This window comes from Lygodium microphyllum, chromosome 30, assembly GCF_053477565.2.
Source record: "Lygodium microphyllum isolate KBCC chromosome 30, Lygodium_microphyllum_v1.1.10, whole genome shotgun sequence".
In the NCBI taxonomy this organism is placed as follows: Eukaryota; Viridiplantae; Streptophyta; class Polypodiopsida; order Schizaeales; family Lygodiaceae; genus Lygodium; species Lygodium microphyllum.
The window spans coordinates 9,294,117-9,313,444 of NC_141164.1; the positions used below are offsets into that span (position 1 = coordinate 9,294,117).

At 39.5% G+C, this 19,328-nt stretch overlaps 1 protein-coding gene across 1 annotated transcript; it reads left to right on the forward strand.

The window, feature by feature from the left end:
• Positions 1-10,054: 10,054 nt before the first annotated feature.
• Positions 10,055-18,080, forward strand: LOC148009540 (clathrin interactor EPSIN 2-like). The gene is made up of 14 exons (XM_087672373.1): positions 10,055-10,483; positions 10,657-10,763; positions 10,853-10,904; positions 11,471-11,550; positions 11,690-11,768; positions 11,850-11,933; positions 12,273-12,418; positions 12,633-13,046; positions 13,167-13,205; positions 13,310-13,414; positions 13,520-13,671; positions 16,362-16,573; positions 16,658-17,279; positions 17,368-18,080. Exons 2-14 carry the CDS (start codon positions 10,723-10,725, stop codon positions 17,790-17,792), a joined length of 2,451 nt encoding a protein of 816 aa, XP_087528499.1. The 5' UTR covers positions 10,055-10,483; positions 10,657-10,722; the 3' UTR covers positions 17,793-18,080.
• Positions 18,081-19,328: the final 1,248 nt, after the last annotated feature.

A 19,328-nucleotide genomic window follows, 5' to 3' on the forward strand; every position in this document is an offset into this window, starting at 1 on the left:
TGAAGCTCTTTTTCTTGGGCCTAACAAGTGATAAAAAAGCTCCTTGAGTAATACTTTTTTGAATTGATTATATCTATCTTTTGCAATCACAAGCTCTTTTTCTCCTCGGGCCTAAGCAAGTGATAAAAAAGCTCCTTGCGAAATACCTTTTTGAATTGATTATATCTAGCTTTTGCAATCAAAGGATTCGGTTTTTTTTTTTTAAGTCTGATACACAATTTTTAGACATTAGGTGTAAGTGACATTGGCAAATCAATTATGCAAGAATATTTAGTGCATATAGCTAGAAGGGTGACAGGGCTGCATGCCTTGCCACCTAATTTTTTCCCCTCTGTAACCATCGCTATTTGCGTCGAAAATTTACTCTGCAACCGTCGCTATTAGCATCTCTATTAACATTGCTAACCTAATTAGCGATGCTAATAGTGACGAATCGATCGCGTCGCTAATAGCGACGCGAATAGCGATGACGGGGGTAATTTTTTCCATGAATAATTCTGTCGCTTTAAACGTCGCTATTGGGTCTATATTTTGTAGTGCATCTTTCTATAAGATACATTTAGCACCCAAAAATATCTTGGTCACAAAGGATGAGGATGTTTAACCCAGACTCGAAGTTGTTCCACAAGTAGAGGCTTACTCAACAGCTTTACTAAGTGTCTTTCACCTCACCATAGCTTCAACCAAAAGGCAATAGCCTTCATGTTGGATTCTAGAGTACACAAAAATTGTGTATGTTGACGAGCTTCCGGCAACCTATGATGGTTACATTTCCTTTGAGTTTCCACATGCCAAAAGCTTGTCTCACAATGATTGGAATGGAGCATAAATATGATGGGCGTGTTTGGGCTAACTATGTAACTTGTACTTATGATTGCTCTAGAGCAGTCCGTTTTAATCACTATGCTGGTCATCTACTATTATACTATGGATTGTCCACATCTATTGTCTAAATTAGTTGTTAATAAAATTCATTGGGTTGGGAAATTGAGGAAATGTCCACTAGTTGGAAATGTTGGGGTAGATAGGGGTGTTTGGTTTGTAGACATTGCAAATTCCCTCTAGAGTGTGTTCAGTAATGTCCTTCAATGATATATTACTATGTTCCTAGGAATTAATAACACTACACATGATGTGCAATACACAGGGTTTTCATGACCATCCTTAAATAGAGGGAGTGAGTTGTGGAAGGAAAAACATTGTTGAGGATGAAGTTTACTCTAAATCTATGGCTTGCCCACAATGTGCACCTAAACAAGTTGTATTTATCACCCAAGAGATCATGCTTGATAAAGGTTTGGATCTCGTAGGTTTGGTTGTTGAGAGGCTTGATTCATATTCTCTCTGCTATTAGAAGGAAGAGGTTGAGCAACATGTTTTACCTTTTTAGCTACAGTTTTGTACTTGGTCTCCACATGCACTTCTAGTCCTTCACTTGCATTGGAATACATGTCCTCTTTGAAGCCTTCGATCACTTTGTACATGTCCACTGAACATACTTTAATGACTTCAGTACCTTCCTCTAGATTTGAATCAACTATGGCTGCAAACTCTCCAATGGTATCAACAAAAGAAACTTCTTCAAAAACTCCTGAAATCCCTTCATCATCTTCAATCACACCACTTTCCTTCAAGCTATTTTGAACATTACCAACATATTGTCGTTCCTTCCTCTGCAAGTCTTGAAACTTTCTAAAACATGTGGAACCTTTTGTTGTTAGCCCTATAAATCCTATAGAAAAAGCATTTTTACCTTTGAAATTAGGCGAGAACCTTTTTCTTTGTGTACCATCATAGTCTCGCTTTACAATGGTACATGTAGAAAACTCATCATATCTTGATGCTCTTTGAAATCCTTGCTAATATTTGGTAAAGGATGCTCACAAAGGCTTTCTCGATTCCTCTCATGATCCACACATATGGTCAAGAACTAAACTGTGCACTACCCATCATGACTTCTTATTCTAGCATAACCAGAACCATTATTCATCACCTTAGTCTCCATATTGACTATAGTAATATATGGTTGTCCAAGAATCAAAGGGTAAGACAACATATCATGTACAAAGAAATTTGGCTCATCTCGAGCATCTCCAATAGTCACTTTCACATGAACCATGATCTATGAGTGCAACACATGCCTCATCAAGATCACCAACCTTAACTAGAGTCTGTATTGTAGCCCTGGCCCAATGATTCCTTGAATAATGGCTTCTATGAAGGACTTCAGATTCCTCATCATGCTCAAATCGAAGTTGCTTTATTTGTCTTGAAAACTAATTTCAATCCACCACGCTTCTTGCATCTTCATCTCCATGTGCATGTGCCATGTGTACCTCCTATATACCCTCTATCCCTTGGGACTTTAAGGTCTCTTCATCTCCTTGTGAGTGAGGATTGGTAGGATCTCCCAAAACTTGTCGCTTCCTCTTGATGATATCAATGATCTCCTCATGAAACTCATGTTTAGCAATTCCAAATACCTCTCCCGAAGTAAACTCTGCCTTACTAGTGAGAATTCTTTCTTTCAATATTTTCTCCACATTTGTATCTGATTCAATGTCAAATTGCAATTTGTAAGCTAGAGTTTTAGATTTACCTTTGCTTTGCTCATGCTTTTTCTCCCTTGGTGCATCATCCATATGTACTTCAAGTGGAGGAACATCATGTGGAGTTACACCACAAGGTAACTCTCTCCTTTCTTCCACTTTCCCTTGTTGCCCTATTTGATGTACCTTCATTGCTTTCTTCTCATTTGCACTATTCTTCAACAATAGCTTCATTGTTTTAGTTCCTAGCAATGTATGCATACATTGACAAAGAGTCTTGTTGTTTGTTGAGTACAATCACCAACTTGGTGCAAAGCATCCCTAGCAACCTTTCCTCTTTATGTTGTCTTTATTGCATAAGGCCAAAGCTCATTAACATGTTCAAACTTCTCGTTTATTTCAACTTCTTTCTTTGATACGTGTTCCACATGCAAACCATATGTAGTAGCTTCCATAACGGCTGAAGCATGTCTAGCCAACATATCATCCATAAGTTTTCTCGTACCACCTTTTCCAAAGTTGGTACCAACATGTAAACCCGTCTCCTGCAAAATGAATTTTACCATCTTTAAAGAAGATAACACCTTAACCTAGTGCATATTTGAACGAATCACAATCCTTTCGAAAGTGATCAATACTATCACACCATATGCATCTTGAAGCAAAACCTCGACGAGTTTGAGGTCTTTGCTAAGAGGGTTGTCCTTTTTCTTCAAGTCTCGAAAACTTCAATTGCAACTCTCGCATACCTTTCACCAACTCATCCAAAACTGTCTTCAACTTCGGGACTTACAATTATTAGGCTAGTTAGTTGTTCCATTTAAGTAAAAGTTGGAAAAATACTAGCCACAACCATCTTGTCCCTTCATTTTTGTCTCTTTGAAAGCAAAGAAACAACATCTTTTACCTCTTTCCAATTAGTTTTTAGTCCTTGTTCAATATCCTTGTCTTCCAAAAGCACTTCAAGACTTCTTTGAAGTGTAGGGTTAGTAGCCAGTAGTGAGAAAAGTTCAATCTTTTCAACCTCATGAGATTGTTGTTCCATGTTTGATAATTGAGAGTATTTATGCTCAAACTCTTGTAGCAATTTTGTAGGCGATAGCCCTTTATTGGGTTTAGCAACCCACTTCAAGAAATTCCTCTTGGTTACCCACTCTAGATCTTCCATAAAGTATTCCTCCTTGAGCACCTTCTTGAAATTGTCCCAATTGTTAGCATGCACCTATTGTATCTCTTTAATCCTTATTTTTATCTCTATAACAACAACCCGCTCAAAAATTGCTATCATTTGTTGCTCTGAGACCCTATTCAACTCCATCTCCTTTGCATATGTCTTGAGATACTCAGACACATCGCAACCTTTGAATTGATCTACCTTGTTTACTACCAATTGAAGTGCCTTTGTTATAGCTTATTCCATCCTCTCCACACTTTGTTGTTGTCACATATACATTGCAACTCCCTAAACATCTGCAACATGTCTTCTTGCCACATAGCACCTTCACCAGTAGCTGGACTTGTCAAACCTTTGAACTCCCATCCTAGTTGTTTCACATGGAGTTCACCAAAAGATATCAAGGTAATCTATGCATATGCTGAGAGTCTCTGGCTCTCACAGTGAATAAGAGTAGTAATGGATGGATAGATGTATACGATGTTAGAGAGATTCTTAAGTGAGGATCAATGGTAGTGAGAGATTAGGCAGATTCTTATATGAGAGCGGTGATGACGATAGAGATTACATAGAGTAAAGACCAATGAGAGATGAAACAACACACATACAAGAGATCAAAGACTCAAAGTATCCCAAAACCAATCCTTGATTAAGAAAACCTGTTTACAATGAGTCTTCCTTTCACCATGTCCTATTTCACCATGTTACACCAAAAAACTTGCACCAAATACTAGCTTCTACTTTGCTGCTCATACGGCAAATTTAAAGGTTCCATTGGCTCCAAAATGGGGGGTACAACCCTTGAACGCCTAGTCAATTTTCTATTGGATCACTCCTTCTCCATCCTCATTGTCCAAAGTGTTGTTTTTGTTGCCTAAAAACTGCAATCACACGTGGTGCAAATTTGGGAGTCCTTTTTTGCATGAGATCTCCAAAATTGACTAAAAAGTAACTTGCTTTTTGTATAACACCCTATTTTAGAAGTTTTCTACACCTTTTTAGGATGTTTACAAAAAATAATATCCAAAATATTTTTAAAAGATAAAATTGTCTGAAAATCCCATTAAGTTTGAACCATCCATACTATGGACACTAACACTCATGACTAATATGACATTGATTCTCTAGATTAATAAGAAAGTTGTATGATGATGCACTTTAGGGTTTTTCACATTGTGTCCACATAGCAACATGACAACATGTGCTAGGATGTGGAGATGTGGTGGCTAGATATACCAATGAACAACAAGTATGCACTAGGATTCATGTGCAAGAGGGGTATGGAAAGGTAATATATGGTTGTGCAAGAACTAGTGCATTGTGCACTAAAGTGAGCAATGTGCACTAGGGTGGCTACATGTAGGGTATTTGCGGCTAGATGCCCTAAGATAGCCTAAGATGGGGTGCACTAGTGCACGTATGCACTAGGTGTCGTGCACTATGTAGGTGCATTGTGTATATGTGCACTATGCATTGTGCACAATGCAATGATAAGAAAAAGCTAAGAATTAAGGTCATCACAATCAACCAAAGAGTATTTGGCCTTTGGGATAAATCCAACCCTCTTTCCCTCTAGCCTTTTGCATGTGATCAATGGGATGAAGTTTAATGAAGTGCACATGGTGTTGTTGGAGGTACCACTTGTACGTGAATTCACCATCACATGCCACTTCATTGTCTTCCTCTTGGCTAGTTCGTACTCAGCTTAGGGTTCATCAGTGGGCACATGCAAATGGTCTACAATAGGGCCAATATCCATTAATGGGCTTCTAGTGTGAGACGTTTCCAATGGTTCTAATAGAGAGAGAGAGAGAGAGAGAGAGAGAGAGAGAGAGAGAGAGAGAGAGAGAGAGAGAGAGAGAGAGCATTATTACATAACAGTCTCCATAAAATGTATTCCAAAAATAGAAGACTTGGGATGTGTGATAGTGAGAGAATGTGTGTTTGTTACAAAAAGCATGTGCCATGCATATGGGGGATAGGATAGGTGCTTCTCAAGCATGTAAAAATGAGTTCTTTTTAAGCCTTTAAATTTTTAAAAAAGTAATGTTATGATTTTCTCTCTAAAATCTCTAAATGCTTGTCATGTTGGATTTTGTTTGGTTTAGTGAGATAGGAATAGTAAGGGTTCTAGGGGAGTCACCTCGGGTTGTGCATGGTAAACTGTTTGCCTAATTGAAAAACTCCTACCACACATTGTTATCCTCCCCTTTGGCTGCATGTAGGGGAACATGCCTCTTGATCCAATGTATTATGCTCTTGAGGAGGGTAAGCTCCTCAAAGCTAATCACAAGGTGGTAATGGAGCTTGACTCACATGTTGAACATGCTAGAAGGCCAACCTATAATGCTAGTGCTTTTTTCAATGCTATGTGGCAGTTGACATCAACATCATCAGTGTTGCAAATAGGCAAGGATTTGGTGATGGCAAGAGAGTGCATAAGGCACATATCTTTCTCTCCTCATTTTCTTGTGTGAGGTTTTTTTGGTATTCTTCGTGACTCTATAAAAAAGGTGGGTCCCTCTCATTTTAAATCGAATCTCTCTTTCCTAAAAAATCCAATTTTTTTATTTGAGGTGGAGAAGTTTTAAAATAGGAGGCTGGAAGAAATTGATCTAGCAGCAATGTGGGATAGGAAATTTGCTAAATTTATTTCTATCACAAAGGATTTTGGGAAGAAAGAATGTTGGGCACTGTCACTCCCCAATTTCACTAGCCATGGCTACTAGGGATTCTCTCACTTTTGCTATGCATGAGTGCCTTTATGATGAGTTGCTTAGGGTTATTTTAGTTGAAATGGAAATGCTGGTGAGGAGGAGAGGATTAAGGGCCTTCATATTCAAACTTGTAATCATTGGCTCAAGTTTGTGGCAGCTGCCCCTCTCCATACTTTTTATGGGCAGTGAAGTAGAAATGGCTTTAAGATTTGATAATCCAAGTATATGAATAGAATGGTAACATTGGCACCAATGAAAATGGCATAGCTTAGATATTTTTCTCCTTCTTGTTTAATATTGTGCCAAATAGGCGAGCTGTCAATGCTAATTATATCCATAAGATTTTTGATTATCTTTAGCTAGTATACAATATAGTTTTTACTAAAAGTGTGCTAAGTCTCAATGGGCCTTTTGGCATGGAAGAAATCCATGATGTGGTATTTCAAATGAGAAAATAGAAATTGTTGGGTAGCAATGGGCTCCACATCAAGTTCTTTCAATTCTTTTGGGATACTTGTAAGAATGACCTATGTACTTTGCTGAATTGGATAAGAGATGGATGCACTCTTTCTAGCAATATGGATAAGGGGATTACCAAACTTATTCCAAAAAGCCCACATAGGCAGACTTGCAAAGATTGGAAGTAGATAACTCTTTTGAATGCATCATACAAGATATTGGCAAAGGCACTTGCAATCAAACTCAAACATACCTTGGATGAAGGAATTCATAATATGTAGGTTGGATTTGCTTATCCATTAAGCTATTTTGAATCTAATTTTTTCTCTTGATTATGTTTTGTCTCTTGATAAAGACTTTGTCATGATAAATTTAGATCTTGATAAAGTCATGACAAAGTAAGGTGGGAGTTTGTTTTGCTAACTTTGGACAAGATGAGCTTTGGGAAAGTATTTTGCAGAAATGGTCAATCAACAATGCATCTTCTTTGTTCAAAAATGGTCAATGCTTTGTTCAACAATGCATCTTCTTAGTTTTGTATAAGTGGATGTTTGAAAGGCTCCTTTGATTTATGTAGGTCAGTCCATCAAGGCTGTCCCATTGGCTCCACTTATATTTGCTATGGTCTCAGACTTGCCATTGAGAAACTTAGATTTGCAAGTAGTTTAAAAGAACATTAAAAGTCAACAACTTCCTAATGGTGCCTGTTTCATAGGACAAATGTTTATTGATGATAACATAAACATAATAGAGGAGGACAAGGGGAGCATCCAAGACTTGTTTACTGTGTATAATGTTTTTGTAGAAGTTTCAAGATCCAAAGTACGTTGGGAGAAGGAAAAGTTCCTAGACTTTCACACACAAAGTGTCTCAAAGAATTTAGGAGTGTAAGATTTTGGTTTGGAAAGAGTGTTCATATATTTGGGATGTCCAGAAGGAATTGGTATAACCATAAAGGATCAATTTCTTTGGTTGAAGCAAAAATTACTCTCCGAGTTAGATTGTTGGGCAGAGATGCCATTATCTTTTGTTGGGAAAATAAATATTCTTAAGCACGTCCTTCAATCATAGTTAGTGTTTGTTCTCCATGGTGTTCCTTTTTTCCAAATCAGCTTGAAATCAGGTGGAAAAGAGATTTAGAGAATTCTTATGGCATCAAGCAGAAAAGCATGCTTGGCACTTTGTTTACTGGGCTCAAGTCTAGTCACATTTATGCCTAATGGTTTGGGGATTAGCTATCTCATAAATAGAGCTACAAAGTTTAGTTTAAGATGCATGTAGAAACTACCATCTTGAACACAACCTTGGGCCATTCTCCTTCATAATTGGATTTCCAAGGTGCCCATTAAGAATAAGATTTGGCTTGGGTTTGGTTGGTATCATAGGTTGCTCTTTAAGGATGAGAATTTTAAGATTAAAGATTCAGAAGTTGCTTAGCTCATAGTCAATGCTTGAACACAATCTTGGGCCGTTCTCCTTCATAATTGGATTTCCAAGGTGCCCATTAAGAATAAGATTTGGCTTGGGTTTGGTTGGTATCATAGGTTGCTCTTTAAGGATGAGAATTTTAAGATTAAAGATTCAGAAGTTGCTTAGCTCATAGTCAATGCTTGGCATCAAGTTCTTCCTTTTATTGATCGAGACCTGCTTGTAAGAGGTGATGTTTCTTTGGGATTATTGGTCTAGTTCACTCTTATGGCTACAATAAATGGGCCATCTTTTTTCTTGAACAACCCAAAAAAGGCTTATAAGCTCTATCTTTAGTAAAGGCCTTATGAATTGGGTGGATTTGTGGCATCAAAATTGCTTAGATTGGTTGCTTATAAGTAAAGTGTAGGTAGCTATTCACTTATAGATAAATAACTAAACTTGCTAAAATTGACTCATTTTCCAAATTTAAGGAGGATTGGCCCTCATCCCCTTCCCTAACAGCTAGCTTTAGTTGGAATCAACTCTTTATGAGAGGCACTAAGGTTGCCATTTCAAGGTCTTTGGTGGATGTGCAGGTAGCAAAAGATTGATTACTAAAGCTCATCCCTTTTGGGTTAAATACCATCTCACCCTTTTAGTTTAGAAGCTGACTTTTGTCATATCTACCTAGAGAACAACACCTTTTATGAGGTTTAATTTGTTCTCATGGAGAGTGGCCTTGGGTAAGTTTCCCACAAAAGATATCATATGTAGATGAGAGCAAGGAAATAATGTTTGCCCCTATGCAAAATGTTTAAAGAAAGTATGTCTCATCTCTTTTGGGCCTGCCCTCTGACTAGAAGGATATGGATTCAGGTGCAGGATTCATTTGCTTGAGCCAAACTTCATGATTATATATCTTGGAAGATGGCCTTGTTGGGTTAGAAAGAAAAGATTCCCCCATTTTGTTTGAACATTGGGCAGCGATCAAAGCTCTTTTTGAAGAAAAATTGGGATGCTAGAAATAACTTAGTTTATAGACAGAAATGTTGCTTGTATTTTGATCTTGCGGATCATTTTGCGAAGTTTTGCCTTGAAGTGTAATGATTTAGAATGCCATGTGGTATGTTCTAAGCAGTACAACTCAATCCAAGCTTGACATATTTTTGTAGGGCTAGAAATGTTTTCTAATACATATTAGAAAGTTTGGTGAGATATGCTCATAAATTGTAAAATAAGAGATAGTGTAGAGTTATTGTTTGGAATAATAGGAGACATGCCTTTAGATTGTGCTCAAAACTCACCTTATGTTCAGCAAGTGGGTGATGCATATCAATCACATCCATGGTTGGGTGGTGACATTAAAGCTAGTTGGCTAGTGTAAATATATTTATGACATGCGCATTAAAAATCATACAAAAGGGATAACATGTTCGGGCAAAGATATTTGGGGTTGCTGAAGTTGTAAGGTAGCAACGCGCCTCCCCTTACGTTTTTCACCTAAGGTGATACAACCAAATCTAAGCTGTACACGGTGGCGGCTTTGCAACTTTCAAAAATTTCCCAAAGTTTCCAACCCGGCCAAGGGAAATGGAGGGAGTCGGGACTCGGGACGACACTGTCAACGAACATTCACAAGGGAAACAACCAAAAAAAAAACTCTCTCTCTCTCTCGCTCATTCATTTTCATATGGTGCCCAATACCCATCATTTTTTTGCCCCCCCACCTCTCCTCCGGCATTTGTTCCCCCCCCCGCCTCCCCCCTGTTTTACGCACAGGCCTGTTGCCTCTTTCCCCTCGCGCAGGTACCCGCTCCCCCCCCTCGCTCCATTCACTCTCACATGAACCCTCCCCTCCCAGATCGGGATTTCCTTTTCATCAGCTTGGATCCTTAGCCTCGAAGTCAGGCGGCCAAGCATCCTCGTCACCATCGCTGCGTTGCTTTCCCCTATCCGCTCGCGAGCATCATCAGCATTTGGCCTGACAGGATCGCTAGGGTTTTAGCCACATAGATCATCGACCTGGAATTGGCAGTTCAAAAGAGCCGAGGATTCCTCAGAAATCCTTTGTTTGCTCGAAGGTGCTCCCCACGACCTGTGCCACTGTAAGATTCGGCTACAAAGTGTTACTGGACCTTGCACGCGAGCATTTGCATCAACGGCCTATCAATCACGTAAATTCAGATATGCTTTCTGTTTGGCGATTTTCGATGTAATCTAGGATGGCTCTTTGATTTTGCATGTTTGCTAGAACAGAATCATCTGAGATCCACATTTGTGACGATAACATTTTTCCATCAAAGTTCCTTGAAAATTATGATCTGAGCTGTACGCTTGTTTTTCACAGAATATCACGTTAGTTCTCGCCTACTCATAATAGATACAGCACTCTGGGGCTGTTGCAGAAGTCACTATGGATCTGAAGAAAGTATTGGATCAGACAGTTCGGGAATTGTGAGTTACCATGACCCTGGCAGGCATTTGTATTTGCAATGGTAGGGTTTGGCTTACCAGCTTATGATTTTTGTTTCTTTTTCCCTCAGGAAAAGAGAAGTGAACAAAAAAGTGTTAAAAGTACCTGAAATCGAGCAGAAGGTATTTACTCTAGCTCCTGTCATAGTTTAGATTAATCTTCCTAACCGAACGAGAGGATGGTATTCCCAGATATTAAGTCTATTTCTTTTCATTCGTTCTATGTGATGAGTGGGATAATGCTAATGCTATAGATCCGGATAGACATAATCTGGTAGGCAGATCTTCGTTTATTTACCTTTTGTGTTTTTGGCCAGGGAATCCATTAGGACAAACATACTTCTGCTATGCCTTTAGATTGAAATCGTTGGCAAGTGTGGGTTTTCTTTCTTTCTTTCTTTTTTTTTGGTTGGTTGCATTGGGTTTGCCTTTAGATTGAAATTGTTGGCAAGTGTGTGTTTCTTTTTTTTCTGGGCGCTGTTGCATTGGGTTTGCCTTTAGATTGAAATTGTTGGCTAGTGTGGGCTTTTTCCCTTTTTTTTTGGGGGGGGGCGCTGGGAGTGGTTTTGGGCAGGGATCTGGGTTAGGACAGAACATACTTGTGCTATATTTTTAGATTGAAATCATTGGAAAGTGCGATACATTGTGTATTCTTCATCATTACATTATTTATAGTGTATGGATTTCAGGTTTTGGATGCTACAAGTAACGAGCCATGGGGACCCCATGGAACACTAATGGCAGATATTGCGCAAGCCACTCGGAATTAGTGAGTCTTAACCCTGCTACATAGTACATATCCACTTTGTTTCTATGAGTATGAGTATTACATTCGGTTTGACCCTTTATATTTCAGTCTGTCCCATTATGTTTTACTGGTTCCTAAAGTTCATTCTGCTCTACCACAGCAATGAATATCAAATGATCATGACAATTTTATGGAAGCGTATAAATGACACAGGCCGAAATTGGAGGCATGTGTATAAGGTATGTTTTACTAGTAGGAAGACCAGTTGATATAGTCTAACGTCAGCATAAAGGCTCAAGTTTCTGGTGCTGTTTCCTCAGGCATTGACCATTCTGGAGTATCTTGTGGCTCATGGATCGGAGAGGGTGATAGATGAGCTTAAAGAGCATGCTTATCAAATCTCAGTAGGTTTCCAGAATCTAGAGACTTGTCCCATAGACTGTGATTTAATTCCACCATTAATTTGCAGGAAAACTTACATGTTTCACTTACTTCTCTGCTCAAAGGACAAGTGGGAATATATGTGAAATTAAAAGAAGAGTTTGCCTGATTACTATATGTGATTTAATTCCACCATTAATTTGCAGGAAAACTTACATGTTTCACTTACTTCTCTGCTCAAAGGACAAGTGGGAATATATGTGAAATTAAAAGAAGAGTTTGCCTGATTACTATATGTGTTGGCAATTTTGTAGAGTATCATTCTAATTTGCTAATGTTTCGCTTGCTGCATCTGGATGCAGACACTTGCTGACTTCCAATATACAGACTCCAGTGGGAAGGACCAAGGTCTAAATGTTAGGAAGAAATCACAATCTCTTGTTGCTCTTGTAAATGACAAGGAGAAAATTAGGGAAGTCAGGCAAAAGGCTGTTTCGAACAGGGATAAGTAAGTTTGTTACTGTACCTTCTTTATGGCATGGTAGGAAAATGCTTTTCTTAGATACTAAAGAATTAAATTTGCTGGAAGCTTGTATATATTAGGTGCCACACTGCAGTCAGTTTTCGTGCACAAATTCATGCAGTGTTTGTGCTTGTTTGAAGATTATCTCTTATGTCTAATCTCTGAGAAATTTCTATGTTAAAAAATGTCTCTACTGCAGATACCGAGGTGTATCATCCGCCGGAGGAATCTATAAGCCGAGCTCATATCACAGCACAAGTGGGAGCTATGGTGGAGATCGATATGATGATGACAACTACAGTGGTGCATCTCGGTATGGGAGCCGAGACGATGATAGGTACCGAGATAGGGATTTTGATCGCTACCGAGATGATGATCGATATGGCCGGGACGGGGATCGATATGGCCGGGACGGGGATCGGTATGGTCGGGACGGGGATCGATATGGCCGTGATGGCGATCGATATAGCCGGGATGAGTATAACAGAGAGTATGAACAAGATGATAGCTATCACAGCTCCAAAAGAGGAGATGACAGACAGAGTGAAAAATACAGCAGCTTTGAGAGAGAGCGTGATCGATCATATGACGATGATGATCGTCATTCATCGAGGTGCATACATATAGTCTGTCATATGTTGTTCTTGCTTGTGCATGCTATCTATAACTAAGCCTAGTGGTTTTTAAGTAAGCAGCACTTCAATTCTGTAATATGTTATAATGCAAACTACAGGAGTGGAGGAAGAGGTGATGATTATGAAATGGATGACCGGTGAGAGTCCTATCACATGTTCTCACTTGTGGACATGCTCAAGAATGTCTAATGTGGTGTCCTGTTCCACAAGTCTGTGCTGAGAGAGCTGCTATTATTTACAGGAGAGCTGATCGCAAAGCTGTAGGATCAAGGATGCCTGCTCCTCCCAGCTACGAGGAGGCATTGGGAAGTTCTGATTATGGATATGTATCAGCAGAAGAACAAAGGTGTCCTTTGAATGCTATAACATTTGTTATATTCATTATCATTGCTTTCTTACATACAGCAAGGAATGCCAGTTGATTTACCCAACTCATGTCCATTCTTATTAGAGATGGAGGGGGTCTTGCTGCAGCTGTTGCTCGAGCTTCAAAGTCCAACACTGCCCAAGCTACAAATGGAGAAAGTACAAGTGTGGCTAAAGCTTCACCAGCAAATGTACAGTCAGTTGGTTTTGATGAATTTGATCCTCGTGCTTCCACAGGTATGCTTCCTTTCTGACCTATTCAACGGTCTTGGCTTATTTTTCTTTCTTGTTTATGGTTAGACTGTGCAACATGCAAATGCACTACATATAATCCGTACTAAGTGTATTTTGAGACCATAAGTTGCTTCTGCTGATCACAAGCCTTGAATAAGAAGCACATCTTGTCTCCACCTACTGGCTTAGACAAATTTCACTCTATAGGATGAAAAGCACCTCCTCCTGTTACCATGTCATCTTCAGCTGGCTTATGCAAAGAGGCATTTATTCTGATGCTCAAAGTAACTAACAGCTGGATTTGCTCATAAGTGTGTTGTTTTTACATATAGTCCGTACTAAGTGTATTTTGAGACCATGAGTTGCTTATGCTGATCACAAGCCTTGAATAAGAAGCACATCTTGTCTCCACATACTGGCTTAGACAAATTTCACTCTGTAGGATGAAAAGCACCTCCTCCTGTTACCATATCATCTTCAGCTGGCTTATGCAAAGAGGCATTTGTTTTGATGCTCAAAGTAACTAACAGCTGGATTTGCTTATAAGTGTGTTGTTTTTACATATAATCTGTACTAAGTGTATTTTGAGACCATAAGTTGCTTATGCTGATCACAAGCCTTGAATAAGAAGCACATCTTGCCTCCACCTACTGGCTTAGACAAATTTCATTTTGTAGGATGAAAAGCACCTCCTCCTGTTACCATATCATCTTCAGCTGGCTTATGCAAAGAGGCATTTCTTCTGATGCTCAAAGTAACTAACAGCTGGATTTGCTCATAAGTGTGTTGTTTTTACATATAATCCGTACTAAGTGTATTTTGAGACCATAAGTTGCTTATGCTGATCACAAGCCTTGAATAAGAAGCACATCTTGTCTCCACATACTGGCTTAGACAAATTTCACTCTATAGGATGAAAAGCACCTCCTCCTGTTACCATATCATCTTCAGCTGGCTTATGCAAAGAGGGATTTGTTCTGATGCTCAAAGTAACTAACAGCTGGATTTGCTCATAAGTGTGTTGTTTTTACATATAATCACGTGCAGTCTAAAGCATTCCACTCAGCTCCCAACCCCAAGGTTACCATGGCCTGCTTGCTTGAGAAAATGTAGAAAAGATCTCAGCTTAAGGATTAAGCTTTTCCCTGGAACCCCAGCACTGTTGGAGAAATGCTTACAACAGAATAAATAATTCTAATGGAGCTTGTGAGGACAGAAAGCCTGATAATTTTGGACAGCAGCTGATTCTGTACAGCAATTCATGGAAACTAGGAGTCGAATCAGGATTGAGTTTGCTATTGTGATCATCCATCACCCACCAGAGGGAATAGAGGACTTGGGCCATCTGCAGCATATCACCTAGCATAACATAACTAACACACTGTGCCATCTCCAGTAGGTAGTTGATCCCTACAAAGAGAATGCATCAATATTTCACACACAAGCAAAAGCAACAGTTTTTCAAGTATCAATATTTATAACGAGGGCGACTGACTTCAGAATCGGAGAAACAAACAAATAGGAAAACCTTGCCTCTTGTATGAAAAACAACACACTTATGAGCAAATCCAGCTGTTAGTTACTTTGAGCATCAGAATAAATGCCTCTTTGCATAAGCCAGCTGAAGATGATACGGTAACAGGAGGAGGTGCTTTTCATCCTACAGAATGAAATTTGTCTAAGCTAGTAGGTGGAGACAAGATGTGCTTCTTATTCAAGGCTTGTGATCAGCATAAGCAACTCTCAGAATCTGCCTAACAGTATCCAAATGTGGCTTCTTGGGCTTCTGCATAAATTAACTTATGAGCCCAACTGCATCCATTGAGCAACTGAATTAAATCACTTGAGTGCCTTAGAGCAAGTCAATGACTAGAACCTAAGAAGGGGTGCCAATATGCTGAAGAAATATGGCATGGCTGAATGCAAACCATTGGATACACCCCTTGATCAGAATGTCAAGTTGGACATTAGCACTGGAGCTGAAATTCAGGATGTGACTATGTACAAGCAGATGGTTGGAAGTCTGATCTACTTGACCATCACTAGGCCGGGTTTGAGGTTGAAGCATGATGCCTTTTGGTGAAAATGTTCGATCCACATCCACATGCACCCAGTTGGTTGATATGGACAGTTGGATGGACCAGTAATCAAGATGAATATTATGATGAAAGAGGTTGGCTTGCCAACTTAAGATTGCTCACGCAAATTGATTCTGTCATCTGATGTCCTCACCTCTGAGGATCTGCAGTGCCAGTTGATGAAACTGTGAAGCAGAGGATTTACATCAAGCAAGATAATACATGGTATTGATATTCTGTGAAACCTAGAGGTGTTAGGTACAGTGTTGATGGGATTTGCAGTGCTAGTTGCTGAGATCCTGTCTATCCAGCTAATCAAGAGTGCATGATATTGTATCCTTGCCTTGCAAAAGATGATTTCTTCAGCTTGTCAGATTGCTGGGATGTCATGGTGCTGAGATATCTGGATATAATGAAATGTCATTTTATTATATCTGTATTGATCTCTGGTGTGCTGTGTGATGAGTCTATTTCAGGTCTAAAGCAAGGGTGCTAGTGTATGTATGTGCTGCGTCTTCGTATGATCTGTGTCTTTCTAGTTTCATTTATTTCATAGTAATAAGTTGTTTTTCTGATTTGTGTATGCATCATTTGGTCTTCCTGTTGATTTTGCAGCTCCAGTGCCTGCTGCTCCAACAGTTGCAGCTCCGGCAAATTTTCCAACTGAGGATTTGTTTGGTCCGGTGGACACTGTGAATGGTATGAAGGCTTTGCCAGCTCCACCTGCTATATCAAACACGACAAGCAATGCCAGTGATTACTTTGGAGATTCTAGCACAGCTGCATTCACACCAGCTGCTGTCATTTCTAGTAACTCATCTTTTCAGGTGTCATTCGTAGCTTTTTACTAAATATATTAGCAGGGCACTACACATGAGCACACAACTAATGGTGTGGCCACGGATTTACAGAGTCTTGATGCTGATGTTTTTGGAGATTCTCCTTTCAAAGCAGAGGGCCCAGCATTCTCTGCTAATGCTATTGCCAGCAACCCTCCCCCTCCAAGCTATGGTACCAATCTAGCACCAGTTAGTAGTGGCACTGAGCTAGCCACTAGGGCATCTGGTGACAGCAATGGTTTTAATTCATTTGCAGTTGCTTCTGCAAATCAAACTGCTATGGTTTCATTTGCACCTGCTCCAGCAAATCAGACTGCAAATGCTTTGTATGGTGGGCTTGAAGTATTTGGGAATGACACATTCACCTCTTTCGGGGGCTCTGCAAATGGTTTAGGTACGACTTCTGTATCTAGCACACCACCACTGCCTCTTTCCATGCCAACAGCACCACAAATGAACTTGATGCAGCCAGCAGCTGGATGGACTTCTTCCCAACAGTCTAACCCAAGGGGAAATCTGCTGCAACCAGCAGCAGTGTCAGCTCCTCAACATGTAATTCCAGCTACCAACCAAACACCAAAACCTAGTATTAACTCCTATACAGAGCCTCAACAGAAGGAGAAGTTTGAGACAAAATCTACAGTATGGGCTGACACGTTGAGCAAGGGTTTAATTGACTTGAATATAGCTGGACGTGAGTATTTTCCTTTATTTCTACATTGTTCTTTGGTGATTTGTGATAAATCTTTAGTTGATCTGTATGTGCTTTCTATTTTCTGCAGCTAAAACCAATCCTCTAGCTGATATTGGTATTGATTTTGATCTCTTGCGAACTGAGAGAATAAAGGAAGAAAGAGCATCAACTGCCAAAACATCAGCTACCAATATGGGGAAGGCTATGGGTTCTGGTTCTGGACTTGGCTTGGCAGGAGCAGGTGCTATTGTTCCCCCTGCTGCCCAAGTAATGATGAACTCTGTGGGAATGGGGATGGGCCCTGGCATGGGTATAAATTCTATGGGCATGGGTTCAGGGATGGCCATGGCACCTGTCATGCATATGGGAGTAAATCCAGGAATGGCTGTGAGACCTGGTATGGGGATTGGTCCAGTTCCTGGTATGGGAATGGGTATGAATCCAATGATGGGCATGGGGATGGGCATGGGAACTTATCCAAATTCACAGCAACAGTATAACGGTTATAGATAGTTTAGTAACTTGATTTTACCTTTACCCAAATTTACAAATTTGTTGAGGTTGGTTTTTGTCTGCCAACATAGAAGCTAATAATTTGATGTAGTGGCTCAATCTGATATCAGATTCTCGAGCTTGATAAGTCTATAACTTGAGGCTTATAGTTTAGAGTGCAGTACTACCCTTATTGGAAGTTTGTAAGTAGTAGTTAAAAGAGTATGCACTCTTGGATTCATTAATTTGTATAGAGATTGTCCCATTTTAGGGGGAAGTTTCTTAATTTCAGGTTATTATTTTGTACTAGACTGTTGTAACTGTGAGTTTACATGCTGATGGCTTATTCAGAGCTAATCCTACTGTGAGGGCCCTTACAAAGCCAATTAAGGTGTACTGTGATCTGCAACATGATAAAAACTAGGTTTTGTTTGTATGAAGAAACTTGGTCTGATATCTTTAATGAAAAATTGCTATATGTAAACGTTCTGAACAGCAGTACGACTAAATAAATCACCTGATGTGCCAACAGGGTCTTGGAGTAGTGGTTTGAGTTATTTGGGTGCATGAGTTCAGACCTTGCACCCTGCATATTCCTTTAGGCATAATAAAATGGCTATAAGCATCGTGACTCCTCTCATGTAGACCTTTTGTTTGGTTTGGCCAAAGGTCTAATGACATGATTTCAAATCCAGCGTAAGAATTTATTGCACAGCTTTCAGTGCAAGCTGCCATTAAAGCTTTGGAGGTTATCATTGCGCTGGTAGAATTGGAGCTAGTGACAACTTAGTTGTCGTGTAAGGAGGGTGAAGGTGGATATCATTCTTATACAGAAACGCATCTGCTCCTTTTAAGTCTGATGGGGGAGTGCGACATAGCAAAGTTTGACTTTGCATGTGTGTGTATTTTTGGTTCCATATGATCTTGCACATGATAATTTGTGGTTCATGGTGTGGGTGATGTTTTGTTTTGAAAGATCACTTGGTCATGCTGTTCCAGTATAAAAGGGATGGAGAATTCAGTGGTTGTGCAATTGACAAGTGTTAAAATCAAATATGGTGTTTAATCTATATCTATCGTCTATCTATACTAATTATTGTATGATTTTCTGATGTAATCCACTAACCTTAGATTTCTGTCTTATTCAAGGAGAATCATCTCACACACACACACGCGTGCGTGCGCACGCACAAAAGCAAGATCCTATTGAATCCATCATATACTGAATCAAGCACACAAAAGGTGTACAATGCATTCTTTTCCTTGCAAAGTTTTAATTAAGAACTGAAATATTTCTAAAGGGTCAATTGGCCAATTGGCCAATCAAGTAGACATGTATTAAACAATGTATGAGCCAAAAAGCTACAAAAAACATAGGATTGCAAAAAATCAGAAAGAGGGATTAGGAAGTGTATGTTTAGGGTTGTGTGGATTATGTCCATCCTTGGAGCATCCATATCTTTGTGGATTGCATTAGTTGGAACCATGAATTTAACTTTGCCATAATAACATTCCTTGAACATGGTTTATCTGATTATGACTAGCAGTGGATGAATA